The sequence below is a fragment of the Microtus oregoni genome, unplaced genomic scaffold, assembly GCF_018167655.1.
Source record: "Microtus oregoni isolate MIOR12 unplaced genomic scaffold, Mior012 000103F_ref0000194, whole genome shotgun sequence".
Taxonomy (NCBI): domain Eukaryota; kingdom Metazoa; phylum Chordata; class Mammalia; order Rodentia; family Cricetidae; genus Microtus; species Microtus oregoni.
This window is the reverse complement of record NW_024544717.1, coordinates 2,967,083-2,982,791: the sequence shown is the minus strand read 5'-3', so window position 1 is coordinate 2,982,791 and position 15,709 is coordinate 2,967,083. Positions and strand designations below refer to the sequence as shown.

At 46.4% G+C, this 15,709-nt stretch overlaps 1 protein-coding gene across 6 annotated transcripts in view; it reads right to left on the bottom strand.

Moving 5' to 3' along the window:
• Nucleotides 1–15,709, bottom strand: part of LOC121443237 (kinesin-like protein KIF13A) — a 177,286-nt gene that overhangs the window by 38,776 nt on the left and 122,801 nt on the right. For all 6 annotated transcript variants that reach the window (XM_041644916.1, XM_041644919.1, XM_041644920.1 and 3 more), the window contains 6 exons: nt 10,909–11,122; nt 9,614–9,776; nt 7,700–7,840; nt 6,440–6,589; nt 4,356–4,517; nt 2,279–2,452 (listed from right to left, as the gene is read on the bottom strand). In XM_041644916.1, coding sequence (XP_041500850.1) covers nt 2,279–2,452; nt 4,356–4,517; nt 6,440–6,589; nt 7,700–7,840; nt 9,614–9,776; nt 10,909–11,122 — 1,004 coding nt within the window. The remainder of the gene's footprint in view (nt 1–2,278; nt 2,453–4,355; nt 4,518–6,439; nt 6,590–7,699; nt 7,841–9,613; nt 9,777–10,908; nt 11,123–15,709) is intronic.

The window sequence follows — 15,709 nt, the reverse complement described above, 5'->3', positions numbered from 1 at the left end:
GGTATGTGCCACCACTGTCTGGCTCTAAATAAACAAATCTTCTGGTCTACATTTTTTTTTTTATTTTTTCGAGACAGGGTTTCTCCAGCTTTTGGTTCCTGTCCTGGAACTAGCTCTTGTAGACCAGGCTGGCCTTGAACTCACAGAGATCCGCCTGCCTCTGCCTCCCGAGTGCTGGGATTAAAGGCGTGCGCCACCACCACCCGGCAATCTTCTGGTCTACAGAGCTAGTTCCAGGACAGGCTTCAAAGCCACAGAGAAACCCTGTCTCGAAAAAAAAAAAAACAAAAACAAAAACAAAAAAAATCTTAAAGAAAAGAAAAAAAAAGAAAGAAGGAAGGAAAGAAAGAAGGTAGGTAAGTAGGGAGGGAGGACGGGAGGGAGGGAGGGAAGAAAGAAAAAAGAAATGTGGGCTATTGATTTTTTTCTTCAGCAGCAGCAGCAGCAGCAGCAGCAGGAGGAGGAGGAGGAGGACCCAGCAGCCTTGCATATATGAAGTTTGACAGGTGGTAATAGGAATTCATTTTCTAAGCTAGAGTCAGACAGAAAAGACACAATCTACAGAGAAGCGGTCTCTAGGAGAAGCCTCCCCACAAAGGGCAGAGTCCATCTTAGAGAAAACATTAGGTGACGGTACCGAGAGAAAGCCAGAGAGGCAAGAAAGATAAGAACATAGACAATAGCTTACCAACATATGTGACAGCGCACAGGGACTACCCCTGATGGCCCAGCTGCTCAGGACAGGGAAAGTCTGGGAGTTCAAGGCCAGAATCAATCTTTCTTTCTTTCCTTATTTTTTAAAAACAGAAAACAAACTATCCTTTTTTTCATTTTACATACCAGCATATTTCTTTTGTTTTTAATTTTATTTATTTTTAATTTTATGTGCATTGGTATTTTGCCTGTATGTATGTCTGTGTGAGGTTGTCGGATCCCCTGAAACAGGATTTACAGACAGTTGTGAGCTGCTTTGTGGGTTCTAGGAATTGAACCCATGTCCTCTGGAAGAGCAGCCAGTGCTCTTAGCTACTGAGCCACCTCTCCAGCCCTACCAGCATATTCCTTAAAAAGAAACATGGCTATACTTTTGTAAACTAAGGCTCCAAGCGGAGACTGTTCAGATTTCACTTTATATATTTCCTAATTATTTGAATTTATAATGAGTACATTGGAGCTTTACAAAGTCCAATAAGATATTTTGTTCAATTAAAAAAAAAAAAAAGAAAGAAAGAAACTTACAGGGAAAACTCTTCTGAGAGAGAATCTCCTGTCCTGGAACATGGGATCTTGCTGCTTCAGCCTCCTGTGTTCCAGGATTACAGGCATGTGCCACCACATATGGGGAGAACTTCTGAGTCATAAGCAGATTTTAGCCAGGCCTAGGAACTCCTGCCTGTAATTCCAGCACTTGGAAGGCGGATGCAGGAGGATGACCATGAACTGGAGGGCAGAATAGGACATATGAGTCCTAGACCTGCTTGAGCTACAGAGCAGGACTCTTTTGTGATTTAATAGATTTGGGGAAGAGGGGTATCATTTTCTTTAGGGGTGTGGCCAACAGCAAGTTGCTGATATCCAGCCTATAACCTCACTCCTATGCTTAGGCAAGAAACTCTTAACTCCACCAGTGACACAGGAAGAGGTAAAAGAAAGGAGGAGGTGACTCGTGGGAAGAAGAGGGTTTCAGTGTAGTAAGGAGATGAGAAAAGGGAACTGAGCATGAAAATGACTAAAATTCTAAAACTGCCAGCCAACAATAAAAACATTTAAAAAAAATTAATAAGGCGGGGCTGGAGAGATGGCTCAGCAGTTAAAAGCACTGAGTGCTCTTGCAGGGAACCCAAGTTCAATTCCCAGCACCCACATGGCGGCTCACAACTCTCTGTAACTCCAAGATCTGACATCCTCACACAGACATGCATGCAGGCAAACACCAATGCACATAAAATAAAAAGAAATAAATTATTTTAAAAAATTAATAAGGGAACCTTTGTCCTTAAAACAAGGAAGGAAGGAAGGAAGAAAGGAAGGAAGGAAGGAAAACAGAAGCTCCACACAGTTGGAAAGTATCCCGTTCCAAACACCAGAATTGTATGTAATGTTGCAGAATAAGTACATGGCAATTTTAAAAGTGTGTGCCCAATTCCATTCCCCACCGTGCAGCTGATGCTCATTCTGTTGTGGCTGTTCTGCTGGCGGGAACTGACCCAGATCAAGCTCACACTTCACCACAGAGTGTCACCCTGGGCCTGGTACCACTTTGTAACTGTATCCGTACCTTGCGGTGAGAGAAGGTCACCGTGTACTGGGCATCCCTGGACTGCGGGGAAGGCACGTCTGGGTCCACCACCGGGGCTGCCACCGTGGACTCACACTGGTCCCAGAACGTATACTGACAGAAGACGAAATTTGAGAGGCTTAAGGGGAGCCCAGTTGCCTCTTTAATTATCACCTGAAGAGATTAAAAAAAAATAAATTATAGTTCTCAAAAAAGAAACACTAAAGAATATGTCCTTCCATAGTTCAGTTATCTCTAAGAGAGGATGAAATCATCTATTTGAGAATATTTAAGACCATTCATTGTGATCTATCTATCTATCTATCTATCTATCTACTGATTGATCGATCTATCTATCACCCATCTATCCACCTATCTATCTCCTATCTTTAGCAGTGAATTTAGGGCCTCACACAGACCGAGCTATATTCCCAGTCCATCCTTTTATAAAGCTAGAAAGCATGGAAGTCTCAAACTCAGAGATCGGCCTGCTTCTGCTCCTAAGTGTTGGGATTAAAGACATGCACCATCATATCTAACACAGGGACTCATCTTCAAATTTTAAGAAAAATTATATTTACTTATTTGTGAGGAAAAAAAGGCACATTCCTGTATAATCTTACTCACGACTGAGTTTCTGATAAAGAAGTAACTCTTATTAGGAGAACACAATTCAATAATATATTCTCCATACTGCGACAGACATGGCCCTCTCTTTCTGCAGATTTGCCATCTGTGGTTTAGTCAATAGATCAGATATACTCCAGACACTAAATCATACAGACATGTGTAGACTTCATCTTGTCATTATTCTCTAAGCAACGGTCACACATGGTGAAAACCATGACTATAACAGCAACTTAGGGGAGGAACAGGTTAATTTCAGTTTATAGGGCAAAGACCATCACTGAGGGCAGCCCAGGCAGGGATTTGAAGCAGAAACCATAGAAGAATGCTGCTTACTGGCTGGCTTGTGCTTACCTAGCTTTCTTATACAGCTCAGGACAACCTGCCAAGGGAATGGTACCTCCCACGGTGGGCTGGACTGTCATATCAATTAACAACCAAGACAACCCCTCACAGACAGGCCAGGCCCATCAACAATTTCACCAATGCAATTCCTCTCTCAGGTGACTCTAGGCTGCGTCAAATAGAAAATTAAAGCCAACTAGTGCCAAGTGTGGCGGTGAGCAGTTTTAATTCTAGCACTCAGTGAGTTGGAGGCCAGCCTGGTCTACGAAGTGAATCCTAGAACATCCAGGGCTACATAATTGAGAGACCTTGCCTCAGAAAAGCAAATAAATAAAATAAATCTTTAAAAATGAGGCTAACTAGAACTGATATAACTACTACACATCATTTGCACTGCACTTCATGCTATTTTATTGGCAGTTATTAAAAGTGTATAGAATGATGTGCATAGATTATATGCAAACACAGTCCACTGTTGGTGTGGGAAATCCTTCAGTCTGTGTTTTGCTTTTATTGGTTAATGAATAAAGCTGTTTTCCCAGTGGCTTAGCAGAATAGGGCAAGGTGGGAGTTCCAAGCAGATAGATAGAGGAGGAGGGGGTAGTGAAGTCAGGTAGAAGCCATGTAGTTGCCGCCAGAGACAGACTTCTCCGCTGGAGTCCACTGAAACTTTGCTAGTAGGCCACAACCTTGTGGTGATGCACAGATTAATGGAGATGGGTTAGTTTAGGATATAAGAGCTAGCTAGAAATATGCTTAAGCTATTGGCCAAATAGTGTTGCAAATAATATGGTTTCTGTGTGATTATTTCTGAACTAGCAGCCTCCGCCAACACACTGTGTGTAAGGGACTTGCATACATGTGGATTTGAGTCTGTGGAGGGCTTCACAAAACCAGTTTTGTCTAGACACTGAAGGTAGAGGGTACATGTTTGGGGAATTCCACACACTTGATCCGAGAGAATTGTTCTAGAAGTGCTGCCTACAGCTGTATCTCTCGTCAGACAGTTTAGCTTCTACCGTGCTGGATGGAAAACTCACAGCACTTTGTGCACACAGTTTGGCATTGCCACGGTCTACGTGAGCCCCCACCATGGTCCTCTCACCCGGCATGTCAGCTTCTTGACTCGGTGAATGACTTCGCCGCTGCTGTCCACGACTTCAAGACTTCCGCTTTCACTAGAGTTCTCGGAAGAGTCATCCTCTGACACACGCTCCGGAACAGTCCCAGTGACACGCATGACCTCCACGTGGAGACGCCCGGCAACCTGGATCATGGGACAAGAGCATCTCAGAGCTCAAGGGCATACCCGGGCAACACTAGCCTGAGAAACAAGTTTACTCTCGGCCCCTGCTGACCATCTCTGGCAGTGCGAGACCCTCCCTCCCAAGCCATTCCCATGAGGGAGACCCAAAACCACCCTCCGAGAGCCAGCCGTGCCCTGCACCGTTCCTTTCTTACTCTGAGTCAAATTTGTCCCTTCACGACTTGTTTTCTAAAACTATCCTTAGGTATACCCATTTTCCTCAGCTCAGGCAAGGAACAGCTTCAAGGGAGCGATCATCGTCCACTGGAACCTTTGGTCTTGCAATTGTTTACATAGTTACATACGCATTTATTTGATCATGTACTTGGTTAACCTAGTCACTCCACAAAGACCTACTGGGAAGCCAAGAAAAGAAGTGGGCTCTGCTGCCAGTGAGCTCATGGCCAGAAAGCAGAGAAGGCAGAACCCAGGAACAACAGGATAAAGCGTCTGACACAGAGGTATTGGGTGTGTGTAGGGTAAATGTAAGCACGTGCATGCGACAAGTGTTTACTGGGGGCAGGACTGTGCCGAGCACTGTGCTTCCAACACGACACCAGGCAGACCCGGCCCCTAGCTCAGGGAGGATGGGTGGTACAGGATATGGAGATGCATGAAAAAGTGGGATGGCAGTGGGCTTTTACTCCAGGAATCACATGAACAAAGCCAGATGGGTATGGGAAGGCAGTTCTTCTGTTTGCTTGCTTTTGTAAGTAAGATTTTGATTTGTTGAGACAGGGCTCGCTACATAATCCAGGCTGATCTCACTCACTGCACAATCCTCCTGCTTCAGCCTCCTGAGTGCTTTCATGACAGGTGTGCAACCCCACTCTTAGCTCTAGGTAACAATTCTTTTGTTCCACCTACTTTACCTTTTAATTATGTATATGTGTGTGGGTCCATGCCCTTGAGTGCTGGTGTCCAAAGAGGTCAAGGGTATCGGATCTCCCTGGAGCTGGAGTCACAGGTAGGTTAGGAGCTATCTGATAGGAGAGCTGGGGCTTGAACTTGGGCTCTCTCCAAGAGCAGCAAGCCACTCTTAGCTGCTGAGTCATTCCTCCAGCCTCTAAATAACTGTTCTTTTCAGGCCATTTTTTTTATTAGAACATTTCTATTTCCGAGTGCGGAAGTGTTTTGCTGGAGTGGGTCCAGGTTGGCAGTATTCCATTCTCCTTTCTGAGATGGCTCAGGCTGCTCAAATTCTGCCTCGGCTTCTGAATGCTGGGACTACAGGGACGAGCCGCCACACCAGGCTAAGTAAGGAGGACGCCTAATGCTCAGATTCAATCTCCACATAGCATTGGCGCTGGAGACAAGGATCTGAGAGAAGTATCCGAGAAGTGAGACACACGGGAGGAGGGACCGAGGGAAAGAAGGGTGGAGACACAGCAGTGCAATGTGTCATATGATGTTTGTTTGGGAACTGAATGCACTGCATTAATCTGTGCGTGCGTGTGTGTGTGTGTGCATGCGCGCATGCAATAGCACACATGTCTCAGTCAGAGGAAAGCATTTGGAAGCCTTTTCTCTTCTTCCACTCTGAACTTGAACTCAGAGCATTTGGTTCGCATGGCAAGTGCTTGAGGGTTGAGCCTTGAGTGTGTTTTTAATATATGAGATACCCAGAGCCTGCCGGGGACTCGAGACTAAGAGACCCCGAGCAAGGGCCTCAGCCACTGGATCCACTGGCCACTTAAGTTGTATTTTTAGCATGGGGAGAAGCATTGGTGGTCACCAGAGCAGAATTATCCCAGGAAGGTACCAGATCCTACACACACACACACACTCACACACACATGCACACAGAGCATCTTGATCTTCCTCAAGGCAGAGATTAACAAAATTTCACACCTGTCATTTTCTAGGGGCTGGTGTGTCCTTACCTCCCCCTGCTGGCTGATGATGGGTACTGCATATTGAAGTTTAACGTCACAGAAGAGACATTCCAAGAACACATTAGCCACTCCGATGAGGTTGTGATTCTCCTGAGCTTCGTAAAAAGGGTCGCCTCGCTTCCCATAGAGCCTCTTGGCCTGAGAAGCAGAACAGATCATTGGGGGGGGGGAGGGGTCAGGAAACAAAGCATCAACTTAAATCATGTTATTTCGAACCAGCACTAAACATACTTTTAGAGGAAGCATTCACTGAAATAAACAAGAAGTAAAATCAGAATATGCAGACAGATCAACCCAGCACATGAGTGGGGCATGTCTGCTGGGGGCTATCATGCAGAGGAGCCTCGCCTTCACTCATCCCACAACTACAGCCTGTTTCATGTCGTGCCCTGGAACTGGCACCAAATCTTTCTTTCTATTGCTAATATAAAATGTTAGAAACAAAGCATTACATGCACTACAATTATGTTTAGAAATCTACCCAGCCGTGAGCACAGCTGGGGCACACGCAGCTAGGGGCACACACAGATAGGGGCACACACAGATGGGGCACACACGGATAGGGGCACACACAGATAGGGCACACACAGATAGGGGCACACACAGATAGGGCACACACAGCTAGGGGTACACACAGATAGGGGCACACACAGATAGGGTACACACAGATAGGGGCACACACAGATAGGGGCACACACAGATAGGGTACACACAGATAGGGCACACACAGATAGGGGCACACACAGATAGGGGCACACACAGATAGGGTACACACAGATAGGGGCACACACAGATGGGGCACACACAGCTAGGGGCATACACAGATGGGGCGCACACAACTAGGGGCACACACAGATGGGGCACACACAGATAGGGCACACACGGATAGGGGCACACACAGATAGGGCACACACAGATAGGGGCACACACAGATGGGGCACACACAGCTAGGGGCATACACAGATAGGGACATATACAGATAGGGGCACATGCAGATGGGGATGAAGATGAAGTCCACACTGGCTCCAGCCGGCCTGGTTTACCAGGACACAGACCAGCAGCACAGAGAGACTTCTTTCCTCCTCCTTTCACATGAGAGGCAGTGAAGACAAAACAAGAGCCGCAGGGTGTCCCCTTCCACCTGTCTGAATTAAGTGCTCCTGGAGGATCACATTTATCTCCCTAGTGTAAACACCAGAGCATTTTATCTGCAGTTTTAATGCAGCCACATCTCCTTGTTCCTCTTACCTCAGGGATATTTTCTTTCCATTCTTGGTAAAGGTCTCTCATATCAATTAATTTATTCTCCAGCTTCTCGATGGTCCAAATCTGGGTGCTCTTTCCTTTTCTCCTCGTTTGAATGGCAGGCTCACTCACTATCGCCCCTCTCTGTATAATGAAGAGAAACCAGGCGGACATGGTTTTGACTTCCCTTCTGACAGTTAAAGATTGTCTACATTGGGGGCTGGAGAGATGGCTCAGAGGTTAAGAGCATTGTCTGCTCTTCCAAAGGTCCTGAGTTCAATTCCCAGCAACCACATGGTGGCTCACAACCATCTGTAATGGGGTCTGGCCTTCAGGCATACACACAGACAGAATATTATATACATAATAAATAAATATAAAAAATAAGATTAAATAATTAAAAAAAAGATTGTCTACATTACAGTGAGTTTACACAAAATGGTCAAACATTACCACCTAGGAAATATTCTGGTCACTTTCTTCTAGATATTCCTGTGCACACACTTATATTTTAAATCACAAGCCCATGTAAACACATCATCACACATCCCAGTCTCTCTCCAGTTTTTACATCACGATCAATTCCTTTCATTGACTACTCTTTGCAAACTTGTTTCATAGTAGCATAGAAATTCATCGTACAGATTTATCTCATTCCTAATTATTATTCAGTTGCAAGGGTACATGTTTTTGTTTTATAAAGGCCACTGTGAGGGCTGGGAGGTAGCTCAGTTGCTAGAATGCTTGTCTAGCCCTTAGTTATAGGTGGTAGTGCACGCCTATAATCCTAGCACTTGGGAGGCAGAGGCACACAGGTCTCTGTGAGTTCAAGGCCAACCTATCTACAAAAACAAGTCCCAGGAGAGTCAGGGGTCTTACACAGAGAAACCCTGTCTCAAAAAACAAACAACAAACAAACAAGCAAAAAGCCCCAGTGCCACCTAAAACAGCTGTGGTCAGTACACGCCTGTAATGACAGCATTCAGGAGGCAAAGACAGGTGCACGGTCATCCTTAGCTACAAATTGAATGTGAGGCCAGCATGGGATTATGAGACCCTGCCTTAATCAATCAATCAATCAATCAATCAATCAATCAATCAATATTAGAGAATAAAAGTACTATCAGAGAACCCTTGTGCACAACCTGAAGGTATGTCCATGCCTATATCTGTGGACTTAGAACTCCAATAACCAATCAAATCCTCCCTAATTTGCTTTCTTAAATTTATGAAAAAAATTATTTTATGTATATGTGTGTTTTGCCCCCGTGCATGCATGTGTACCACGCATGTGCCTGGTGCCCCCAGAGGCAGAAGAGGATACTGCACGCAATGGAAGTAGAGTTACAGATAATTGCGAGCCACTGTGTGTGCTAGGAAGCAAACCCCGGTCCTCTGGCAGAGCAGCCAGTGGTTAACTGAGCGAACCCTCTCTCCACTCACCACACTCAACTTCCTTTCTAGCTGTTGGCCGAGTAGAGAAAAAAAAAAAGATGAAAATTTGTTGTCTTCCAGGTTTCTCTCTTAGAGCAAAACTTTGTTAAGTTTAAGTGATAGGCGTCTTTCAGAAGGCTGCGAAGAGTTCCATACATGTAATAGTATAGGTTTCAAAGATATTTTCTCCTCAGAGAATTCACTCACAGAAAGGTTGTACAACTAGGCATACATATATACTCATTGCATCGGGGCATTTGTGTGAGGAGAAGCAGGCATAATTACCACCTGACCTTCTTCCATTCTCTCTAAGGACGCTGCTTACAGCGTATGCTCACCCAGGGGGTACAGACCAACTTGAAGGTGTCCAGAGTCAACACCTGGTTCCCCACAGGACCTGCTCACAGAGATGAGCTCTGGACTCCAGTCTGCAGGATCTACTAGCCTACATCCTGCTCTCCCAACCCCTAGGGCCGTGCCTACCTTCCTGTTGGCACTGAGGTTGGCCGCGGGGATCTGAAGAGTCACTTGGTAGTCGGTGAGCTTGTTCATTTCCTCAGCTAGGAAGTTGGCTTCCCTCACCAGAGTGTTCGCTTTCACCAGCTGCTCTCGAAGCTTGGCCAGGCTCTGCCTGAACAGTTCATCCCTGGGGTGTTGAAGAAGAGAGAGCACACACAGGTAAAGTAAACCAGAGTTCCGTTCCTGTCACAAAGTGGTGACAAACTCCACCCACGGCAGCAGCACCCCTTTTAGGAAGTTTTCCCTCCTGTCCACAGAGAGGAGGGCACTGAGAACCACTGCTGGGAACAAAACTGAGGGGTTGAGGATTGATATTAGACAAAGCAACAAACCAACAAACACCCAGGCACCGCTCAAGCAGAAGCAGGCAGAACTCTGTGAGTTCAAGGCCAGCCTGGCCTACAACAATCCGTTCCACGACAGTCAGGGTGGCCACAATCTTTCATTCCTCTTCACTTCCACTCCTTCATTTTTTTCATTCATACATCCACTCACCCACCCACCTACCCATCCACCCATCCACCCTCCATCTAGCCACCATCTATCTGTCTATTATTAAGAACCAGTTGCTATACGATAGTCCTTATAAACACCTGCCTTCCTTAGGCCATTCCTGGGTTCAAGTCTAGCAGGGGAACTGCTTCTTTCAGAGGACAAACCCCAAGCATCCCAGGTTGCCGTCTCTCACGTGTGCTGGGTTGTTGTCTTGCTCATGCCCAGTCTAACGCTTACAGATTGAATTCTTTTGCCTCCTCTATAAGTCACTTCCAGACTCAACCAGACAGCTTGTTCACATGCTTCCAAACACTCCCTGCTCTTCTCTGCTTTATTCCTGCCAAGCCACCCAGATACAGCCTGGGGTTGGGGGTGTTCTCAGGGGCAGTGGACATGATTAGCATGGGGAAAGCATGGCTCCGAGCACCAAAACCTTCTAAAAGGAAAAAAAAAAAATCTCCCTACATTCTGTCTGCACATTCAACTGCTGTTGTTAAATAATCATCCAAACTTCTGCTATCTCAAGACCCACCAGTCTTCTACTTTGGCACTATCTGTACTGAAGGATTAGAGATCTGGGGAGGGGGTGGTCTATGGTGGCTGACATTACTGTGACATTATTGGGACATAACTCTTAGATGAAACACCAATGGCCAAACTAGAATTGGGCCTTCAGTCTCCTTTTTCCAGACATGTCCTCCCTCCACAGGCCTCTCCAGTTCCACAGCCCCTATTCCTCACTTAGGGTCTGGCCCCATCCTTACCTCTCCTCAGCCCACTGGGTCACCTTCTGCTGGGCTGTCTGGCTGCTGTAAGTCAGGCGGTCGGAGGCACTGCTCGGCGGCTGCCTCTCGGGGGAGAGCTGCTGGCGTAGCTGCTCCAGCTCGCGTTCATACATGAGCCGCTGCTCCTCCAGGGCAGTCCTCTTCTCTTCCAGGTACTGCTTCTCCAGGACCTGAACCACATTCTGAACTGGATCTGGTGAGAAGAGAGAAGAGGCAAAGGGTTGGAAGGAGCTGTTAAAGACAGGAGTCCACACCAGCTCCAGTCAGGGCTACTCTCAGCAAGAAATCTCCTGCCTCAGACCTGATCTAGCCTGGTCCTGTGCTCTCTGTGGAGCCTGAGAGCTCACAGTGGAAATCCTCCTGGCTTGCTTTCGGATAACACTCAGCTAACTGCTAATTACAAACCTTCACTGTTACCTTCTTTCATGGGATGAGCGCATCCTCATGTCTAGCTGTGTGTATCACAAACTTCCTGGTATTTAATGGGGAGGAACTGGATGTGAAACCATTGTGTTATCCAAGACAGCATACGACTAGGAGCTTGCACAAGTTGAATTTTAGAGCACATGCCTTCCACACTCATGTAACATGGTTTTTGTGTGTGACAAAACCTCACCACAAACCTCCCTTCTCTTGATGGAGAGGAAATAATCATAACATACATTTGAAAGTATTGATTAGGTATATGACATGGCAATTTCTCAGGTGTTAATTCCTAAAAGGGCAACTAACTTTCATAAAAAAAGAAAAGTAAAAGAAAAGCATGTGTTTGGCAATTTAGTGCTCCAGGAATCTAAAACTTGCAATTGGGCAAGCAGGTACAGACATATCAACAATGGAGCCTTAGACCGGGCGATGGTGGCGCACGCCTTTAATCCCAGCAGCACTCAGGAGGCAGAGGCAGGCGGATCTCTGTGAGTTCGAGGCCAGCCTGGTCTACAGAGCTAGTTCCAGGACAGGCTCCAAAGCCACAGAGAAACCCTGTCTCGAAAAACCAAAAAAAAAAAAAAAAAACAAAAAAAAAACAATGGAGCCTTGGCACCTCCATGGATGGCTGTGGTGTGTGTGGTGTGCGGGACCTGACTCTGAGGAACCAATTGACTGCACAGGGCACCAATGTGATGATGACCAATGAGCTGCATGCCAGGTCCAGACAATGACTCATGAGTAAAGTCACAACACAAATGAGTAGCCTGCAAAGAGTCAGTATGCTGACAGCCACACGGTGCAGGGGAGGACTGCCCATCACAGTGAGCATCTTCCAGAAGTTCACGGGACTGTGGGGAGACGCATCTTTAGACCAGTGTAAGATGTAGATTCCTTCTTGTATGTTGACACGTTTGCCTGTGATTCCCTGATAACCTGGGCTGTATTCCCATCCAGTTGTCTCAGTTTCCAGAAAGAATCTGGTCGGTGATTCAGGAGTTTTGTAATCACCTGATCATGGCTATTCAGAGACTCTTCCAAAATACCCCACCAGTTTATGCAATAAACACAGACAATATGCTTTCTACATTAGCATGTAAGAGGAGAGAACACGCGAGCCTTAAGAATAAAGTTAACACAGCAAAAACGAGCAGCTTCGCATAATTGCAAGATGCTGTAAGTTGTTTTAATGAAAACGACAGCTACCATGCCAATGTGACTTTACTGGCTGCATCTCAAGAGCAGGGACCAAACTGACTGCAAGCATGACCTCCAAAGAAACCTGCAGCCCCCCCTTCCCTGTGGTGGGTGTCATCTCCATTTTAATGTAGAGGAAACTGGGGTTCCGAAATATCACACAGATGACCAAGGTCCAATGACAACCAAGGACAGCACCATGTACTGAGCTTAGATTAGAAGCTCAATGTCAACGAGGATCAGACATCAACTTGATAAATATGTCTTGATGCGATGCTCTTAGCCCGAGAGTCACTCCGTATGAGCACTCATCAAAGAACAAAGCCTTCAAAACATACAACTGTATTTCATTAAGTCCATTGCTTCTTCAAAGCAACAGCAGATTTGTCACTGAGAAATTGTCTTTTACTGCGTTTTGTGAAGAGATACTGAAAGACATACTAGGGATCGAATGTAGGGTCTTATTCATGCTAAGCAGGAACTGTGCCATTGACTTCTACTGCCTGGGTCCTGAAGAACATATCTATCTATCCACATCTCAGCTTTTTATGCTGCAGAAACACACGTGACCCTGCTGGCTGATGCTGCAGGATCTCAAGCCAGGTTCCTTGTCAACATGGAGGCCGAGCGACTGAGGCTGCTTAAAACAGCACCAGGAGCCACAGTGACACAGGCTCTATGGGGGCCACAGAACAAGATGCAAATACAGAAGGAGAGCAACTCAGCCCTGCACCTGGGCCCCTTAAGCAGGACTCCCAGGTCACCTCCTCGTCACACACAGTCCTGTTCAGGGGCTAGGCTGTTTTACTTCTGATCACCACTATGGGAACATAGTTCTCTCTTGTTTTTCTTTTGTTTATTTTGCTTCATTTTTCAAGTTTATTTTGGTTTGATATACATATATATGTATCTATGTGTGTGTATGTAAACATATTTGTATGTGGGAATGCCTGTACGATATGTACATGTGAAGGCCAGAGGTAAATCACCTTTAAAAACATGGATTTATTTAGTGTGTGCACATGCATTCATATTGTGACATGTGTGTGGAGGAGGTGGCTTTTTCCTTATGTCATGTATGTTCTGGGGGACCAAATTCAGACTGTCAGGCTTGTTACTAAGCACCCTGACCTGCTGAGACACCTTATCAGCCCCCTGTCCCATACCCTGTGTTTTGAAACAGGGTTTCTCACTAGCCTGGGACTAACCAGTTACTCTAGACTGGAAGTTCATCCAGTCCCAGGATCCCCTCCCCCACCCCCGCCTCTCCAGGGCTGGGAATACAGGTCCATGTCACTACCCCTAGCTTTTGGAATGTTGTTTTTGCTTATTTGTTTAATGTGGGTGCTAGAGACTAAACTTAGGTCTTTATCAGGAAACTACTGACTGAGCTATCTCCCAAGCCTGCGGGAATGTCTGACAATATTCCTCTCACCTATCAATCAGTCTGATGCCTTTGCTACACTACCCAGCCTCTTTTAAAAGAGGTTCTAATATAGCTAATAGCTTTTTAATGATCCAGAAATTTCTTAATGACTTTTTCTCTCTCCTGAAGACTGCTATCCTGCCCACTACTCAGTCTCATTTATATCAGATTCTCAGAATGAGATTTCTAACTACAAGGGACATTATAATTAATACATAAATGTACTCCCGCATGCACGCAATGTGGAACTTGACCAGCAGGGGGTGCTATGAAAGAAAATGCTTGGAAAGCAACTGTGTCTACAGAGGCTGATCCGAATTTCAGGACTGTGGAGAGATTGGAATGCTGCAGTTGGGTGAGTTCTAGTTCTCTGACTCAGCCATTCCTTGCCAACCTCTGTGTCTGAACGAACACCCTGCGACTAATAGATAAACCTTTACCCAATCATTAACTTAATAGATCACTAGCTCCCACCAACCCCAAATCTAAGAATGCCATCAGATAGTATCTTAGGTCTACAGAGACGCTCCCCTATCCTGCTGGACCTGCCTCTGATGCACCCCCAACGTGTTTTAAAATAAAATGGATCCAGTTAGCAAGGTAACCTGTCTATGATCTGGCCCAGGACACCCCCTACCCCCACCCCGCGCTTCTTGTCTTCTCTCCCTGCTTCTGAGAATGGAAGCCAGGGCCTCAGGCAATGCTAGGCGATCACTCTACCACTGAGCTACACTGCCACTTCATTTTCCTCTTCTCAAGAGAACCATTTCAAAATTCAGTGCATCTGGTGTCTAAGGCCAGGGTACCAAAGAGTCGGTTTTTTTTTGTTTTTTTTTTGGGGGGGGTGATGGGGGAATGAACAGGAAGGGGTGCTGAGGGAGAGACAGGACAGGGGCCCTGGGGGAGAGAAAGGACAGGGGTGTTGTTGGGGGAGAGACAGGACAGGGTGTTAGGAGCGGGCATTAGAAACAGCATTGGAAATGACTCACACTGGGCTAGAAGGGACGTCTGCCTTTGGGGATGGGGGAGAAGTCTCTAATCTTAGATGTTAGTTAGAAACTACCTCATGACCTTCTAACCAGTCCCTAAATACTCCTAATTTTAGAGCTAGCTACATTCTTGTGCTGCTGGGCGTGTAGGGAAAAGGACAGCTGGGCGGTAACAGAGTTGGAATATGGTTGGGAGATCCTCAGTCATGATCAAGAAGCACTTTGGTCAGGCAGAAAAACCTTCGCTTCATCCCAATACTGCCTGTTAGAGTTTGCCAAAGCTCACAGCAAGCAACGTCCCTCAGCGGTCCCGCTGAAAGCCAGCCAGGATCCCACATGCTAAGGCAGCAATTAAGAACCTCTGTCCCAGCGTTGGTGAGCCAGCTTCGTCTGAAACCACAGGAGGGGGAAGAGGATCTTCAAGTAGGACCACCACGGGGAGGACCACCAGGCAGACAGGCTTACAGTCGGAAAGCCACCTAGCAGGAGACGGAATTCTGAGGACGCCAAGGCCATCAGCTCATCTGCACCATGACAGAGGATGCATGGGTGCCTCAGAGGGAAGCGCCACTTTGGGCACCTGGTGGAGGAGGGAGGCATCGCTCTTCACAGGTGATACTAACACTGGCGAGAGTGAGCCTGGCACAGGAAGTGGGGGTGAGGGAGGCAGAGAGGGTGTAAGGCAAAGAGCCTGGGAACATTTCACTTCAAGCGTCATCTTTATCAAAGGTGCTTGAGTGTA